The sequence below is a fragment of the Mustela nigripes genome, chromosome 18 (genome assembly GCF_022355385.1).
Source record: "Mustela nigripes isolate SB6536 chromosome 18, MUSNIG.SB6536, whole genome shotgun sequence".
Classification (NCBI taxonomy): Eukaryota; Metazoa; Chordata; class Mammalia; order Carnivora; family Mustelidae; genus Mustela; species Mustela nigripes.
In genome coordinates this window covers 39,766,763-39,784,700 of record NC_081574.1, presented here as the reverse complement: position 1 = coordinate 39,784,700, position 17,938 = coordinate 39,766,763, and the positions used below count along the sequence as shown (strand labels likewise).

At 39.3% G+C, this 17,938-nt stretch overlaps 1 protein-coding gene across 7 annotated transcripts in view; it reads right to left on the bottom strand.

Moving 5' to 3' along the window:
* The window catches only part of PSD3 (pleckstrin and Sec7 domain containing 3), a 736,339-nt gene that overhangs the window by 35,012 nt on the left and 683,389 nt on the right, over nucleotides 1-17,938 (bottom strand). For all 7 annotated transcript variants that reach the window (XM_059384334.1, XM_059384336.1, XM_059384338.1 and 4 more), the window contains one exon: nucleotides 9,565-9,708. In XM_059384334.1, coding sequence (XP_059240317.1) covers nucleotides 9,565-9,708 — 144 coding nt within the window. The remainder of the gene's footprint in view (nucleotides 1-9,564; nucleotides 9,709-17,938) is intronic.

Below are 17,938 nucleotides of genomic sequence, written 5' to 3'. Positions count from 1 at the left end.
GTAGAAGAATGAAACTCAACCATTCTCTTACACCATACACAAAGATAAACTCAAAATGGATAAAAGACCTCAATGTGAGACAGGAATCCATCAGAATCCTAGAGGAGAACATAGGCAGTAATCTCTTCGATATCAGCCACAGGAACTTCTTTCAAGATATGTCTCCAAAGGCAAAGGAAACAAAAGTGAAGATGAACTTTTGGGACTTCATCAAAATCAAAAGCTTCTGCACAGCAAAGGAAACAGTCAACAAAACAAAGAGGCAACCCACGGAATGGGAGAAGATATTTGCAAATGACAGTACAGACAGATGGTTGATATCCAGGATCTATAATGAACTCCTCAAACTCAACACACACAAAAATGACAATCATATCAAAAAATGGGCAGAAGATATGGATAGATACTTCTTCAATGAAGACATACAAATGGCTATCAGACACATGAAAAAATGTTCATCGTCACTAGCCATCAGGGAGATTTAAATTAAAACCACATTGAGATATCACCTTACACCAGTTAGAATGGCCAAAATTAGCAAGACAGGAAACAACATGTGTTGGAGGGGATGTGGGGAAAGGGGAACCCTCTTACACTGCTGGTGGGAATGCAAGTTGGTGCAGCCTCTTTGGAGAACAGTGTGGAGATTCCTCAAGAAATTAAAAATAGAGCTTCCCTATGACCCTGCTATTGCACTCCTGGGTATTTGCCCCAACGATACAGATGTAGTGAAAAGAAGGGCCATCTGTACCCCAATGTTTATAGCAGCAATGGCCAAGGTCGCCAAACTATGGAAAGAACCAAGATGCCCTTCAATGGACAAATGGATAAGAAAGGTATGGTCCATATACACTATGGAGTATTGTGCCTCCATCAGAAAGGACAAATACCCAACTTTTGTAGCAATATGGATGGGACTGGAAGAGATTATGCTGAGTGAAATAAGTCAAGCAGAGAGAGTCAATTATCATATTGTTTCACTTATGTGTGGAGCATAACAAATAGCATGGAGGACATGGGGAGATAGAGAGGACAAGGGAGTTGGGGGAAATTGGAAGGGGAGGCGAACCAAGAGAGACTATGGACTCTGAAAAACAATCTGAGGGTTTTGAAGGGGCGGGGGGTGGGAGGTCAGGGTACCAGGTGGTGGGTATTATAGTGGGCACGGATTGCATGGAGCACTGGGTGTGGTGCAAAAATAATGAATACTGTTATGCTGAAAATAAAAAATAAATTTAAAAAAATGAACCAGAATAGTGGGAACGAATTAAAAATAAAAGTTATATCTATGAAGTAATGGTGGTTGTTCTTTTGTCTCCACCTCCCCTGCTTGGCCTCTGGGGGAGCGGCCTGCCACGTGGGTTTTCAGGTAGTGTTCCCTGAGTTAAATCCTCCTGCCCCCCTCAAGGGAGTGGGCTCTGAGGAAACCGGTTTTTCAGGCTTTTGTTCTCTGGAGGTTTTTATGTTTGTTTGTTCATTTGTTTTCTCTCACCTTGACAGCGTTTGATGGTTTTTGGAGGTTTAGAGGAAAGCAAACTGCACCCAGACCTCCCTCTCAAGAGAGAAGCCTCAGTCTGCTCCCCTCTGGATGCTCCAGAGCAGGTAAGTTTCCCCTTGGCCGCTGGCAGTGCAGGTTCCGAGTCATGGTCCCTGGGGACACAGGAACTCCTACTTGTACCCAAACTACAACAGCAGCTGTTGTCTGGGCAGCTCCAGACCACCAGAGAGGTTCCAAGCAGTGATCGTATACTGAGATTCTCTCGCTGGCCCGGGCTGGGAGCACCTAGACTTTCTGGATTGAGAGCGCCAGGCTGAGGCCTGTGCGTACCTCTCTCAGGGGATGGTGTGGGGCATGACTCAAGCTTTGATAGCACCACACTGCACTTGCAGGGGGACTGCAAAAAGGCTGTGCTTCTGCTGGCTGGGGAGGCTCCCAGCCCCTATGGGAGCCGAACCCCATGCGCTCTCAGAGGAGCTCCCGGCTCAGGGACCAAGACCTGGTTTCTTCACCACACTCTCTCTGGCTCAGCGCCAGGGGTGGCTGTCCTGGGACCAGGGACTTAAGCCCCTGTCACTAACTGCCCTGATTTCCACAATTTCCTCCCCCCGTGATCCTTTGCTCTTTTTGAGTGCTTTCAACCAGACTCCAAGTTAGTGTTGGTCCCTAGTTGCAGAACACTCTCGTATCGGGGTATTAATTTCCAATGGGTCACTTCTGGTGGCTCCCTCCCCCTTGTTTATCTTCTGATATCAGTCCGACGTTCCCACTCTGCTTTATCTGCCCACTGGTGTCTTCTGCCCCTGTAGAGATCCAGACGTGTATAATTCTAATCTCAGGCTGATCATGGGTGATCCGAGTTCTTTGGTAGGTAATCAGTTCACTTTAGGGTATAGGTTGAAAGGGTGCCTCCTCCTACTTTCCCACCATCTTGTCTCCCTGGGCTCTCTCTTCATTCAAAGGATCCCCTTTAATATTTCTTGCAGGGCTAGTTCAGTGATCATAAATTCTTTTAATTTCTGTTTGTCCTGAAAGCTCTTTATCTCTCCTCCTAGTTTGAGTGACGCCCTTGTTGAATACAGTATTCTTAGCTGCAGATTTTCCTCATTTCGCACCTTGACTATATCATGTCAGCCCTTTCTGGCCTGCCAGGTCTTTATGGACAGCTCTGTTGCCAGCCTTATGTTTTTATTCTTGTCAGTTAAGGACTGACAGTTAAGTCAGTTAAGCTGCTTTTAGGATTTTCTCTTTACCTCTGAAATCTGCAAACTTCATTATGTTAAGGTTTGATGTACTTTTATTTACTTTGAGGAGCATTTTCTGTGCTTCCTGGACTTGAATGCCTGTTTCCTTCCCCAGATCAGGAAAGTTCTCAGTTAAAATTTCTTCAAATAAATCTTCTGCTCCTCTCTCTCACTACTCTTCCTTTGGGCCCCAATTATTCTAATACTGTTTTGCCGTTCGTATCTGTTTCTCAGCTTCCTTAATCTCCATCACTTTGTCTTCTCCAAGACTCTCTCTTCTTTATCCTAGCAGTTAGAGCCTCCATTTTTTTTTATTGTGTTTCAGTAAGAGAATTTTTTAGTTCAACCTGATTAGATTTTAGTTCTTTTATTTCTCTAGTAAGTAATCAGTTATTGTCTTCTATAGTTTTTTTCCAAGCCCAGCTGCTACCTTTATAATCATTGTTTTGAATTCTTGTTCCAACATCTTACTTATGTCCCTATCGATTAAATCCCTGGCAATGAGTTCTCTCTTCTGGGGTGAGTCTTCCATCTTGTCATTATGTCCAGAAAAGACCAGATGAAAGAGAAAGAAAATAGGAAAATAGCAACAATGACAACAGAAAAAAATATACTAAACAAATCAGAAGGGAACAGAAACAAGCAAACAAAAGAAGAGAATAAAATGAAAGAAGCTGAACAGACCAATAAACTAGATCCTGGATATATTTTGGTCTGTTGCTAGAAGAAACCAGATCTCAAAATAGGAAAGAAAGAAAAACATAGACACACAAAAATAAAATTGAATACAATTTGAAAGGAAGCCATAAATGAAAAATGTACATATAAAATGTACATGTAAAAATGAAAATTAAAAGACTTAAAAAAAGAATTGATATAATAAGAAAATAGCTGAAAAGGAAAAAAAAAATATAAAACTGAAAGACTAAAGAATAAGAAGAAAAAAACACAAATTCTAAATACTGCTTCTCCAAAAGCTGAAGTTTTGCAGTCCTCCGTGATCAGTAAACTTGGTAATAACAGGATATTCCTGCTGGTCTTCCAGGGACAGGCCTGTTGGGCTGATTCTCAGGTGTCTTTCCCCAGGCAGAATTGGATTACCATTGACAGTGGGCTGCACTCAGTGTGAGACTCTGGATTGCTCTATGTGGTTGATTTGTTGCCTGAGGGTTTCTGCACTGATGTGGGAGGTGAAAATGGCAGTGCCCTGGATCTTTAGCCCTAGAGCTGAAAGTCTGCACCCTCTACTCTTCAGAAATGCAGTCAATCACTCTTGTGTTCCTGGTTTCCATCCTGTGTTTACCTAGCCCATGAACAGTTGTTTTAATCTCAGGCACAGGACTCTGTTTCAGGTCTCCAAACTTTATGGATTCCTATGACCTGCCCTCATGCCACTCCTCCCAGGGGATAGAGGGGGCTATCCCCACAGTTCCACCCCTTGCTGGGCCCCTGCTTGGAGAGCGATCACCAGATCAGTATAGTTGTTTGTGCTTTATGGCAACAGTGTGCAGAAAGCTGGCACCTGTGACTTGCTGTTTGCAGCCAGTTTCCCTGTTCCGATGCTTGGGTAGTCTGCCACACTCAGGCACTGCCCCCCCACCTTCTTTTTGTGATTCTGGGGATCCTGAGTCTATGCTGTCCCATCTGGGATTCCTCCCCCCTTTGGCTTCTAGCACTTTTCAGGCAGACTTCTCAAAGTTCTGATTTTATTATCTGCTGCTTATAACACTTTCCGGTATCCAGTTTATGGAGGCTCCCTCCCCCTGTGGTTTACCTTCTGATATATCTGTCATCTTGGGTTCACATGTGCGTACCTCCTACCTTGCAAAGAGTGGTCACATTTTTATTTACAGAATTGCAGCAAGTCTTTTCTCAGATCTTTGGTTGATTTCACAGGTGCTCAGAAAGATCTGATAACTGTCTAGCTTAATTCCAGGGACCAGACGAAAATAAGATCCCCTACTCCTCTGCCATCTTAACTTCTCCTCTGAAAACACTCTAATTTACATGAAAAACATCTTGGTGTAAATAGTATCCTCACTCAGTTCTACTTGCTATTGTCTTTAAAGCTGAAGAAACAAATCCAAATTTATAAGGCTACTATGCTATCAAAGGAATCTCTTTAAGAGGGTTGTTTCTTAAACATCCCAGGAGTTTCTTGGCACAGCTCAGCCTACTATGCTTTCACTGGCTGGGGTTCTGTAAGTTTTTATATTCGATACAAGTCATCCATCTCACTCATATCTTGAAAAATCTCCAAATGCACTGGAACCATGGAGATCAATTTAGACATTTTTAAGTGAAGTGGGAACTGAATAAAGTAGAAATAATTTATAAAGAAGTAAGGCTATTTCTGATATTTATTTTTTAAAATTGGAAAATGATGCTGAGTTTCTTAAGAGTTAAGCTAGACAGTTAATTAAGCTAGACAGTTTCTTAACAGAGACTTGTGATGTCTAATTGCTCTATCAAAAGTATGTTTAGGTTCCAAGTGAACTCTTTCTAAGAATTAACAGCCACAATTTGGGGATACCAATCCAATAAAAAACAAAATATCTGCCCTTCCCTCCCTAACGTTAACAGACAGACAGGTATGGATTTATTCAATTATAGCCCATTCTGAGTGACATTTATTGCTTTACATAAATGAGAATCTATTTTTCTTAGAGGCTAAGGTTAGTAGGATAAATAGAACTTCCAATTTCCTTGCTCACTGTAGACTTTAAAGATTTTTACTTATTTATTTGATAGAGAGAGAGAGATCACAAGTAGGCAGAGAGGCAGACAGAGAGAGAGGAAAGGAAGCAGGCTCCCTGCTGAGCCGAGAGCCCAATGTGGGGCTTGATCCCAGGACCCTGGGATCATGACCTGAGCCGAAGGTAGAGGCTTAACCCACTGAGCCACCCAGATGCCCTGACTTTTTATAGACTTTAAAACAAAAAACAAAAACAATGAAACAAACCCTGAACCTACTTTACTTAGTACAATTTCTAGTAATTTATTGTCAGTAAGAGTTTGGAAAGTCTGTCTTTCTTTCTTTCTTTCTTTCTTTCTTTCTTTTTTCTCTTCCTTTCTTTTTGGCACTTATTGGTAGCAGTCAGGGATAAACACTTCTAGAAAAATTAGGAGGCAATAGTAAGTAGTGTTTTTTTCTTTTTTCTTTGAAGTTTTTACTTAAATTCTAGTTAACATATAGTATAATATTAGTTTCGTGAGTAGAACTTAGTGATTCACCATTTACATATAATGCCTGGTGCTCATCACAAGTGGCCTCCTTAATACCCATCAGCCACTTAGCGAATTCCCCTGCCCACTCCCCTCCAGCAAATCTCAGTTTGTTTTCCATAGTTAAGAGCCTATTTTCTGGTTTTCTTCTCTCCCCTCACCCCATGTTCATCTGTTTTGTTTAATTCCACATATGAGTGAAATCATATGGTACTTGTTTTTCTCTGACTAATTTCACTTAGCATTATACACTCTAGCTCCATCCACAGTGTTGCAAAGGGCAAGACTTCATTCTTTTTAATGGCTGAGTAATATTCCACAGTATGTGTATATGTGTGTGTATCCATTCATTAGTCAATGGACATTTGGGCTCTTTCCATAATTTGGCTATTGTTTATAAGAGAATATTTCTCAGTCACAGAAAGAGCTGTGAATTTGGCCTACCACGAAGAACTGTTGTATTGAAAGCAATTTGGTATATAAACAACTGAAATGTATAAACTTAGGAACAACTCCCAGTGTAATTACTAAAAGCTTAATATTCTAACAAAATAAAAGCATTTTTCTTTATCAAGATGTGAAAAATTTTAAGAATTTTCTGTGTTCTGAAACTGAAGGGAGGCTCTTTTTGCAGAAATAGGTGAAAGCTCATTTCTGACTGTGATACTTGGTGAGAGGATGCAGATGGGATTAAAACTCCCCTTCCTGTCATTGCTCATTTGAGGTTCACACTGAATTACAGAAGGTGCTGTCTGTTCTCACCTGCCTATCAGATCTGATATCAGGGGACCTACTAAGCTGTCTTAGCGAACTACTTTCTTTGATGTTTATCTTTTATACACAATAATAAAATTTCATTTATTCATTCAACAAATATGTACTGAGCACTCAGTTGCATACTTCAGAAAGTGAGGACAGAGCAGTAAACAAAATATAAAAATATGATCAGGGGCAACTGGGTGGCTCAGTGGGTTAAAGCCTCTGCCCTGGGCTCAGGTCATGTTCCCAGGGTCCTGGGATCAAGTTCCGCATCAGGCTCTCTGCTCAGCAGGGAGCCTGCTTCCTCCTTTCTCTCTACCTGGCTCTCTGTCTACTTGTGATCTCAGTCTGTCAATTAAATAAATAAAATCTTAAAAAAAATCATCAATCACTCTTATACTCCCTATTCAGGGAATGAGTTTAGATTGAATGAGGGAATGAAGCAGCCTGCTCAGGGAATGCTGCTGATAAAGCAGAGGACTTCATGCTGTACAAAAGCTCTCTGTAAGTACACTCAAGACAAATTCTGGTGGCTGAAAGAATAGCAAAGTGGACTCCACAAGTTATACTACTTCAATTTTAAGTTAATGAAAAATAATAATTCATTTTTGAAAAAAGGAAACCTCTTTAGATAGCATCTACCCTTCTACATTCCTGATAGACACAGGTTAATGCAGCCTGAGAGACAATCCAATATGCCTGACACAGGAGTATGATTTTAATGAACCAGGGGCTGTGGGATACAATCTTTAGGTTCTTTGAGGTGATAATGTGATGAAGCAAGACTTATCCCCACAAAGCTTGGTTTAAGTTCTATGTCATTAAATGAAAATGCTGCTCTTGTTAGGTTACATTTTTGGAAAACAGGTACCACAGTATGTTAAAAATTAAGGAGTGCTTTTAGCAGTAACAACCTTTCCATGGTCTTGGAGTCACCCCTACCTCCTGGAACAGGATCTTAGACTTCCAAGTCAAGGGCTCAAAGTAAGTTGTTGAATGCTGGAAACAGGGGACTGAGGTGTTGGGAAATTTAATTAGCATGTGTGAAAATAAAAGGGTCTATAGCTGAAAGCCACTCTAGAAGTGTGAAGAATTATGATTGCTTTTTGAGATACTCCCATTTCTCAAGAATGAACAAGCCTGGGGAAAGAGAGACGAGCTGCTTAGGTTTTTTGTTTGTTTTTTAAAAAATGTTTTTCAAGTCTTTTGTTGGTGAGGCTGATGTGGAGAAAAAGGGCAAAAGAAATGTAGATAAAATTAAACTTCCTTGTAACCTGCAGCCCATTGACAAGACTTGAGACAAACAGAGAATGACATTCCTCCAAGAAACTCCCAACTGTCTTATTTTAATGCTTTGCTGGAGGGAAAAACAACCTTAGCTTGAAAATAGAGACAGTGGGTAGAAATGTGACTAAGATACATGGAGGCTGTTGTGGAAAGAACAGTGTGGTAGTACATAGAAAGAACTCAAATCCTCTTAAGTTAAGGATTAGGACTTTATTAATGAGACAAATTGTGGGGGGTAGTTGTAGGGGAAAATCAAGGCAGCTGCTGAAGAGAGGAATGCCACTTGATGTGGGAAACAAAGGCAGTAGAAAAATTATTAAATTTTTATTAAATTTCCTTACTACCTACAGTCAATTTACAGGTCCTTGAAAAAGGCAGAGTGACATTTCCTTAACTGCCTCAATGTTAATATTTTGCTAAGGGCAACAGGTAATCTTAGCCCAACCCCCAGGATCCTGTAAATCTACTTTAACATGTAAAAATTCCTTTTGAAACTTCATCTCTACCCATCAAGATACGTGTTGGCAACCATCCCCCAAGCATATGGCCCACCGATATACATCTAAAGGGTCTCATGTCTCAGGTTTTACTAGATGGTAATAAGTGATCTTTTCCCAACAATAGGTAGCCTCTCAAGGTCCTGGAAACTTTGCCTCCAACACTCCTTAGAGACTTACAGTATCCTAAAACCCTCACAACTTGAAAGTATATGATGGACCACTCCTCATGACCCCAGTGCAGCTTTTTCTGCCCATGGGTTCTATCCCTGTGCTTTAATAAAACCACTGTTTTGCAACAAAGATGTCTCAAGAATTCTTTCTTGGTCGTTGGCTTTGAACCCTAAAGTTCTTTCCTACAACAACACTGTCTAACTGGGGAAAAAATGTAGGGAAAGCTAACATTTGCTATATATACTGCTTTCAACTTGCTTTTACATTTCTCACCTTTCCAGAGATTATAGATCCTCCCCATTCTTTTTAATAACCACACTTGTTATATATAGTACATGGATGGATGTGCCACAATTGATCTATTTATTAATCTCCTTCTGAAGGATACAGGTGGATAGAGGAAAAATGCATCAGTGTTGCTGAACAGCAAGAATAGGCATGAAGAAGCTAATGTTTCATGTCGCCCTGTAGCTCATTCCCTTCACTATAGTTTTGTTTTTTGTGTTTTGTTTTTTTTTTTTTTTGACTCAAACTCTGCTGGAAGAGATACAGACACAGGGAAAGCAGCCACCCATTCTGGTGTGTCCATCTACTGTTGTTTTTTCTCACAGCAGGGCACACATTAGCCTAACCACACAGGCTATTTGCTTTTAAGCACATAAACTGACAGTTATTTTTTTTTTATGTTTGTTGGATACTTATATAGGATCCTGAACACGAGGAGGGCTGCCATGATCTAGACCATGCCTGCAGCTTCCAACTTAGAGTCAGGGTTGAGGTACGCTTCCTATAGCACGGCAGCTGAAAAAAAACCCTGCCTCATGGAAAAATCATAAAATAACTTAGATTTAGGCATTTATTACAGTTAGGTTCAACATACCTCAAACTCCAGATAGTGATCTTTCAGTCTGTATTCATCTATCTCCTTGGCTTTAACTTTCTTGTCTGGGGGATATGAGCGGTGCTCAGCCAGCTCAGTGGTAATCTGCTTCAGCTTGCTTTCATGAGATTTCAACTGTTCCTCCTGCAGGAAATTATTAAGCTATTTAGCATCAGGAAAGCAAATCAATAAGAAAAAAAAAATCACAAAGTACTTTTTAACATCCCTTATGATGAATGACTTCAATTCATCAAAACAGTCCAATGTACCTCCACTGCCACATCTTACCAACCTTCTCAGACTAGTATTCACATGTACCTTTGCAAAATGACAACCGGTCCCCTTGATACAAAACCAAATACTTTCAGAGTCAAATACTTTCAAACCAAATACTTTCAAGTGTAGCTGTCATGAAGTTGAGAACAGACTTCCTAAGAAATACTTCAAAACGCAAGGCACCAGTTAAGCACCCATCCTCAGAATCCTGCATAATTTGGCTTTTCCATTTCCTGTCCACTCAGCAATGCTGTTATTTCCCCATCTGTCACAGTGAATTTAGAGTCTCTCTGCTTAGTTCCCTCCCCCTTTTTAAGAAAGCAATGCCACCAAGAAATAATTCTCTGTAAGCCATCAGATGATACATTTTTAAAAACAGATTTATTATTTATTTGTCATAGAGAGAGTGCACACATGAGCAAGCACAAGCAGGGGGAGTGGCAGAGGCAGAGGGAGAAACAGGCTTCCTGTGGAGCAAGGAGCTGGACATGGGATTTGATCCCAGGACCCTGCTGGGATCGTGACCTGAGCCGAAGGCAGATGCTTAACCAAAGGAACCACCCAGGCATCCCTTTCAGATGATATTCTAAAAAATGCAGCAACCTATGATTTTTCCCTCCAAAGTAGTAGAGGTTCTGACTTCCTTCAAAATCTTATTGACCCAAACTAGTGATTCAACTGAATGACCTATAGAGCAATTCTTGCCTAAAAGGTGTTACTATAGGCACCATGCACCAATGCAATGTTTGATGCTATGTCAAAGAACTTCCATTCAAGGGGCACCATTTTTATTGCCTTATGATACTATCAACCTCCCTGGGAACATTTTAAAAATGAAACAAAGAGACTGGAATTTTCTTGCATTCCTGTAATTGTATGACTGCTTTTTTACTATTCCACTTTCACATATATAGTATCCAAATTCATGCTGAATATAAACTTTACATGTACAATAAGATATAAACGGATGAAAGTGAATGAAGAGGAACTGATTAAACTAGGTGATAAATAGATTTTGTATAATAGCAACATTATTTATTTATTTAAAATAGGAGACAGAAGGGATTTCCGTCCTTTATTAAGTTCATATTTGAGGACGTATCAATTTGTACTCCTCATAAAAGGCATGGCATTAAAAAACAAACAAACAAAAAATCAAACAAGATGAGTTTTCCCCTTCTGTTTCTCAAACTCATGGCACCCTAGATAATCACAAGCAGAGTTAAAGGTAAAAAATTAACATGTACAATACATCATCACCACAATTCCCAGTTGAATTTTTTCCATATGGTATTTTTATAAATTAAAATTACTATTTAAATCCAAGATCAGCATACATAATTGCCAGAGGAAGAATTTAAATCATAAAGCAACTGTGTAATAAATCTGTCAATTTAAGCCTGTAATTCAAATCTAGAAGAACAATTTAGAGGTGAAAAATCCTAATAATTTTAATTTATGATGTGAGGGTATATGTAACTATCTATCTATATAAACATGCCACATTATGAATTTGAGCTCAGGTCAAATTCATAATGTGAATGAATTTACATTATGAATTCATTCAGGTCATGATGCTGGAGTTTTGGGATTGAGAGCACAAGCAGGGACTGGGCAGAGGCAGGGGAGGAGAGGGAAAGAGGGAGGAGAAACGGGTTTTTCCACTGAGCAGAGAGCCGGACATGGGGCTCGATCCCAGGACCCTGGATTATGACCTGAGCCAAAGGAAGATGCTTAATAGACTGAACCATCCTGGTGCCCCCTTATTTATTTTAGAGACAAAAAGAGAACAGGGGGAGAGGCAAAGGGACAGAATTGCAAGTAGACTTCCTGCTAAGCACAGAGCCTGACTTGTGTTTGATCTCACAACCCTAAGTTCATGACCTAAGCTCAAATCAAGAATCTGCCCCTCAAGCGACCGAGCAACACAGGCACCCTATCTAATTCTTGTTCTATGCTACTCCTTTATAAATACAAAGATCCATAAAAATAGAAAATTATGTTCTATAGGTTTTTATACCTCACAGATTTCCTTTGGTGACTTGTTTTCTCATTCAGCATGTTTTTGAGATTTACTCACATATATGTCCTGGTTTCTTCCTTTTAACTATAGGATACTGTATGACATACTATAATTTCACTGAAGGATGTTTAGGCTGTTTTCAGGTGTCTTTAGGCTATTATAAATGATGCTACATTGAACATGCTGCTTAGTGAATATGAGCAAGAATTGTCCTACAGTGTAATCACTAAGATGGAGAATTTTGGGGTTTTAGAATATGTCTACCTTTAAGAGGACACTAACATGCTTTTTAAAGTGTTTCCACCAGTTTACATTTCTACAGTAGGCTTAAAAATTCACATTGTTCTGTATCTTTGCCAAAATTTGATATTCCCTGAAAACCAGTGTTATTCCAGTGGGGAGGAGAGGTAAAGAAGGAAGGGCTCAGACTGTTTCCTTAGTGCTGCTTTAAAATAGGTAGGTGAGTTAGAAAGTAATGACATCTCTAAAAATCTTCTGGGAAACTTATAAGACAAATTGCTAAATACTACAGCCTTATGAACCCAAGCTATATGGAATTTAGTATAAAGAACAACTGCTTTAACTCAGTTTGAAGGCGCCATTGGAAAGATTTTATGTTTAAGAGATTTAAAGATTTTTATAAACAGTTTAGTGAGCTTCTGCATTAACTTCAACATGATTTCATTGTTTATTGAGTACTCAATATATGTTAAATACAGATGTCTAAGAAATGAATATAAAATCTATCTATTCTGGAGAAGTGTAGTGAACCATTTAAGGCAATGCCAAGGGGTGGGCTGCATCTTGTTGGCGAAAGTGAGCCCATTAGGTTTAAATAGTACTTGAGTCATATTTTAGCCACAACTGTGAAGGATGGATTAGAGAAAAGCAAGACTGGAGGAAAAGAGATCTCAAGTGGTTATGCAAATAATCTGTCAGAGTTTTTCAAAGTGGGCTGTTTGCAACCCAGGCAAGGTGATCCACTAGGAAAAAATCAGCCTTGGGATATAATTCACATACCACATAATTTACCCATTTAAAGTGTATAATTTAGTTAAGTTTTAGTATAGTCACAGGGTTGTGCAACCATCACTACAATTTTATGACATTTTAGCTTCCCATTCCTTTTGGAATGGTATCACACAATGTTTCTTTTTGTGACTGCCTTCTTTCACTTAGTGGAATATTTTCAAGGTTCATCCACTTTGCAGGATGTATCAGTACTTCGTTGTGGCTTTTTTACAACTGAATAATATTCCATTGTATGTATATATCATATTTCATTCATCTCTTCACCAGCTGATGGCCATTTCCACCCTTGGCTGCAATGAACATTTGTGTAAAAGTTTTTGTGTGGGTTTATGTTTTCATTCTCCTGCTATCTAAGTAAGAGTGGAATTGCTGTGTCACATGTTAATTCTATGTTTAATCATTTGATGAACCACCAAATTATTTTCCAAAGTAGCTACATTATTCTATGTTCCCACCAGCAACATATTGAAGTTGGAATTTCTCCACATCCTCACCAACACATTCTTTTCCTTGAAGTTTTTTCAAAATTATAGCTACTGTAATGAGTATAAAGTGATTATCTCCTGATTTTGATTTATATTTTCCTAATGATTAACATTCCTAATGATTAACACTAACATTTTTCCATCTTGTTGATAACAGGACATGTAGTATATTTTATAAAAATATATACATATGTTGGAGGATATCTGCTCAAATATTTACTATTAATAAGGTGAATGATCAAAAAAGTTAGGAGACCAGTGATATAGGTAAAAGATGACAAAAGTCTGAATTAAGGAATGTGGGTAGGATATGAAAGATATTTAAGAAGCAGAGGTGACAGGATTTGTGACTAAAAGTATAAAATGGAGTCAGGTAGGAAGCGTGTGGTTTTGGCCAGTGAGGGACACAATTACAAGAATGACTTCCTACTCTGAAATTCCAGATGCCTGCCTGTCGGAGGAGGTCATTGAGATGCATTAGCTGAAAGGCAAGCTGGACCTGAGCAACTGGAGGCTCCTCACCTCTACCCCGTCCATGAAATGTGCATTTGCCTCCCCTTCCCAAGCTAGAAGCTTCCCTAAGGACACAGCCTCAAAATAGTAGTATGTTTTTGAGACCATCTGTATGGTATACAAGACTGAACTCAATTAATTCATGATTCTGGCAGGTGGGTGCAAAGATCTACTCACCTTGTGGCCACCCAAGACAGGCCTCTTAAGTAAGTTCCCTTGCTTATTAAAACTGCTACCTACCAATTTGAAGTGGCCTTCTTTCTTTTCTCCTTGCCCTCAGTGTACAGGGGCCAGATTATGAAAGAACCCTGCCACACTCATCTGGCCCTTGGCCATAACTGCCTTGATGGTCAAACCACAGGATAAAAAGAGAGGTGAGAAGCAAGCAGAAGGCTTTCCTTTGTTTCAAATCAGTGTTTATCACAAGGCCTGGCCTTCCACAATTAGCATTTAGTGATCAAACTAATCACTGGTTAGTGATTCAAATAATCATTGACCATTGATTCATAACTTTACAGGAAAGGGCGGATTCAAAGAAGAAAACAGGACTAGATATCAGGAAATGGTAACTCCATAAGATGCAAATGAGACAGAGCAGGGATTAGACTTGGGTCTCCTAACCCTGACTGTGAAATCCAGTATTCCTTGCCTTTTCCACAAGGAGGAAAAAAAAAAAAAGATAAAACTCTTTGCCTCTTGAGTAGCACATCTTGCATGGATGCAGAGGGAGGATGCTTACTGACAAGGAAGATACTTACTACAAGGACTGGTAAAGACCAGACCAAACCAATCTGCACCAAATTGGACCCCAGTGCTGGAGTTTCATGGACTTGTTCCCTCATAATAATACTAAAAATCCCACCCAGGTGGAGATTTCACGTTATTTTGACATGTGATATATGAAGAAGCATGAATTTTAAATGCATACGTGCTAATAAACCCCCACCTCTACATGCTTACAAAGTACCCCTTTCCACCCAACTTTCTTTTAAAAACTCTCCCTAACCTTGCCTCAGGGAAGTCAGCCTGCAGAGCTTTCCTTTGTGTTGACTCCCCTGTCCCACTAAAGCCTTGCTTGAAACTCCCGTTTGGCTTCTTGTCAATTTCTATTGCTGAGAAAGCCCAAGAGCCCACTTCAGTTTCACACGTCTCTAAAAAAGTAGTGAAAGACACAGTAGGGGTTGTAAGGATTACAGTGCAGTCCCTTTAAGTATGATCTGCGCGGCTTGCAGCCTGGATACCTGATCTGTCTTAAAACATTCATGGTCCTTGGCCCCTGACCTGGACCTCATTAACCTGGTATGGCGATGCTGGGACACGTGCACTTTCAACAAGTCTCCAGATCATTTCTGTACACACTAAAACTGAAAATGACTGCTTTGATGAGTAGTAGAAAGGGAGGTCCTGAATAGATCCTGAAGAGGGCCAACCATGAAATCCTAAGTTTAGAGTAATGTACAAGAAGGAGAAACAAAACTTAAATTTTCAATATCCCCAAAAGAAGAAAAATGTGCTTTGGCAACCCTGCCATGAAAACAACTAAGATGATGACTCCTACATAGCAGAGTTGTTCAGAAAGAACCACACTGCACTGATAATAATCAATTTTAATAATGAAGGCTAATATGTTTTGGATAGAAGACAAGAATAAATTAAAGCTTGCAAATGACAGAGAGATGATGAACAGTATGTCTTTAAAAGCACCAAACAATCTTTTAATTGCCTGTTTAGTTTTTTCCTAACACTATTAAGTTTTTTTCCAGTAGGGTACTCACATTGTTATACATGAATTTTATAAACTAAAATTATCCAAGTAGTACTGGCATTTAGGGGAGTCATAGCTAGGCTGTGGGTGTATGGAGAAAGGAAAGATGGCTGGGCTAATTCAGTGGTTCTCAATAGCAGCAGGTAGCAGTGGGGTGTGTTTTGACCCCACAGGATATTTGGCAATGTCTGCAGACATTTTTGGTTGTCACAGCTAGGGGGATGATACTGGTATCTAGTGGGTAGCGCTGGGGATATTGCGAAACATCCTACAATTGAAAGGACAACCCCCACAACAAAGAACAAAAACCCCACAACTGGCACTTGTGCTGAGGTTGGTAATGCCAGGACTAAATCACGAGGACTAGTAGTCTTCAAGGTACTGGAAAACTAGTGGGTGCATCTAGATAAGTATTCCAGGATTCACTGAAGGTGCACTATGATAACTCTTCCAAAGATATCCCCACAAAGTCTCTATTTGATGTGGAGGGTACACCAAATTCTGAACAGGCTGCGGGTAGCCTAACTCTTCTCTCCCTTTTTCTAAGCTATTCTTTATCACATGCTTCATTTTACACATTTATTTCTAAATTGTCCTATTACTCTCAAAGGCAAAACATCTTCATTTTTAAGTAAAAAAACATGGTGACCTGGGCAAAAAATACAGAGCTAATGAAAGAACCTTAAAAACACTCTAGAACAGTCTTCTCAATTTTCCAGTTGGAAAACTGAGGCCCACAAAGGCTTGGTGATTTATTTGTGGAGGAGGAAAACATCTTCTTTTATTATTATTTTTTATAACAAGGTAATTAAATTCCTGAAAGTACTTGGTCATCTTGTCATAAGTAATAAAGAAACATGTCTCTTCTTGGTTATTACCTTATTTAAAATCCTAAATACATCATTTGATAACATTACATAAGCAGGGGTTTTTTTTTTTTGTATCTCTATGGATTTATGTTCAAAATGAGGAAAAATATTAAAAATTTTATGCATTCTATTTTTAGTTCCAGTGTAAAGCATTTGTTTAAAATGAGAGATTTTTTTGCCTTGGAAAAGGTGCTTGCTTACCTGGTCTCATGGTAAAAAAAAAATACACAAATAGAGAAACACATTCATTTTCATGTGCCAGTGACTAAAATACAGCCCATACAAATATAGAACACAAGTACATTTTCAAAGTAGAAAGTAAATAGAACTGTAGAACCATAGTAAGGAAAGAACAAGTTAAAACTTGTAAGTTGCTCTATGCTTATTAATGCTCCTTCTAAACTTCAACTCATCTTTTTCCTGGATCTTTTATAAGAATGATTGTGAGAAAGACCAATCTATTGAAAAGTAAGTACTGGAAAAATCCCTCGTGAAATTAACAGAACAAAACCCAACTTCTGAAGGTATTTGTTGCCTCTGGTTAGTTGTTCAATTGTCTTTTTCTTCTCATACCTTATATAATATGGCTTACTGTCTATTTCAAGTACCCGAAATTAAAGTGGGGGAATGCATTTGCTTTAAGAGGTCATAGTTTAGGTGGGTAGATGGAGAATTCTGCTAATAAACTTTTTGGTCATCAATAAGATGACCTGTTCTCTTACCATTTGGTTAGACTTGAAAATTAAATGCCATTCTGCCTTGTAAAGTGAACTGGCCTGGTCCTTTCTATTCTTAACAGTTTTTTGTTTTTGTTTTTGTTTTTGTAGTCTGTGAACAACATAGCAACAGTAATGCTTACATGGGAGTATCCAATTCATGTTAATAATAATTATAAATTAACAAAACGAAAAGAATTTTTCATTAAACCATGTCTCCTCTCTTCTTACCACCAGTCTATTTTTTATGAACTCACAGCAAGACTTGTATGTATTCCCTTCCTCCGTTGCCTTCCTACTTTCCAATCCTTTCTCAAAGAAGACTAACGTGGTTCTCTTCCCATCACTCCACAAACTGCTCTCACCAAGGGACCCGATGAGCTCCTGCCACTTCATAGGAGATATTTTTTTGTACTAATTTTACCTGACCTCTCTCCTCTTTCTCCCCTTTCCTGGCACAACATTCTCCCTGTTTTTTCTTGACAACAGAAAAATTGTTTCTCAAATGTCCATTTTGGTCTCCTTCTGAGCACTGAGCATTTCAACATTTGGAAGCAGAAAGAGGAAAAGGACCCAGGAAAGAACCCTAGGAAGAAGCAACAGGATGAAAACCAGATGGTGAGGTCACAAAAGCCAAGTCAGTAAGACAGCACAATCCCCAGGTGCTGAAGTCTAGATGATAGTCCTTATTCTTT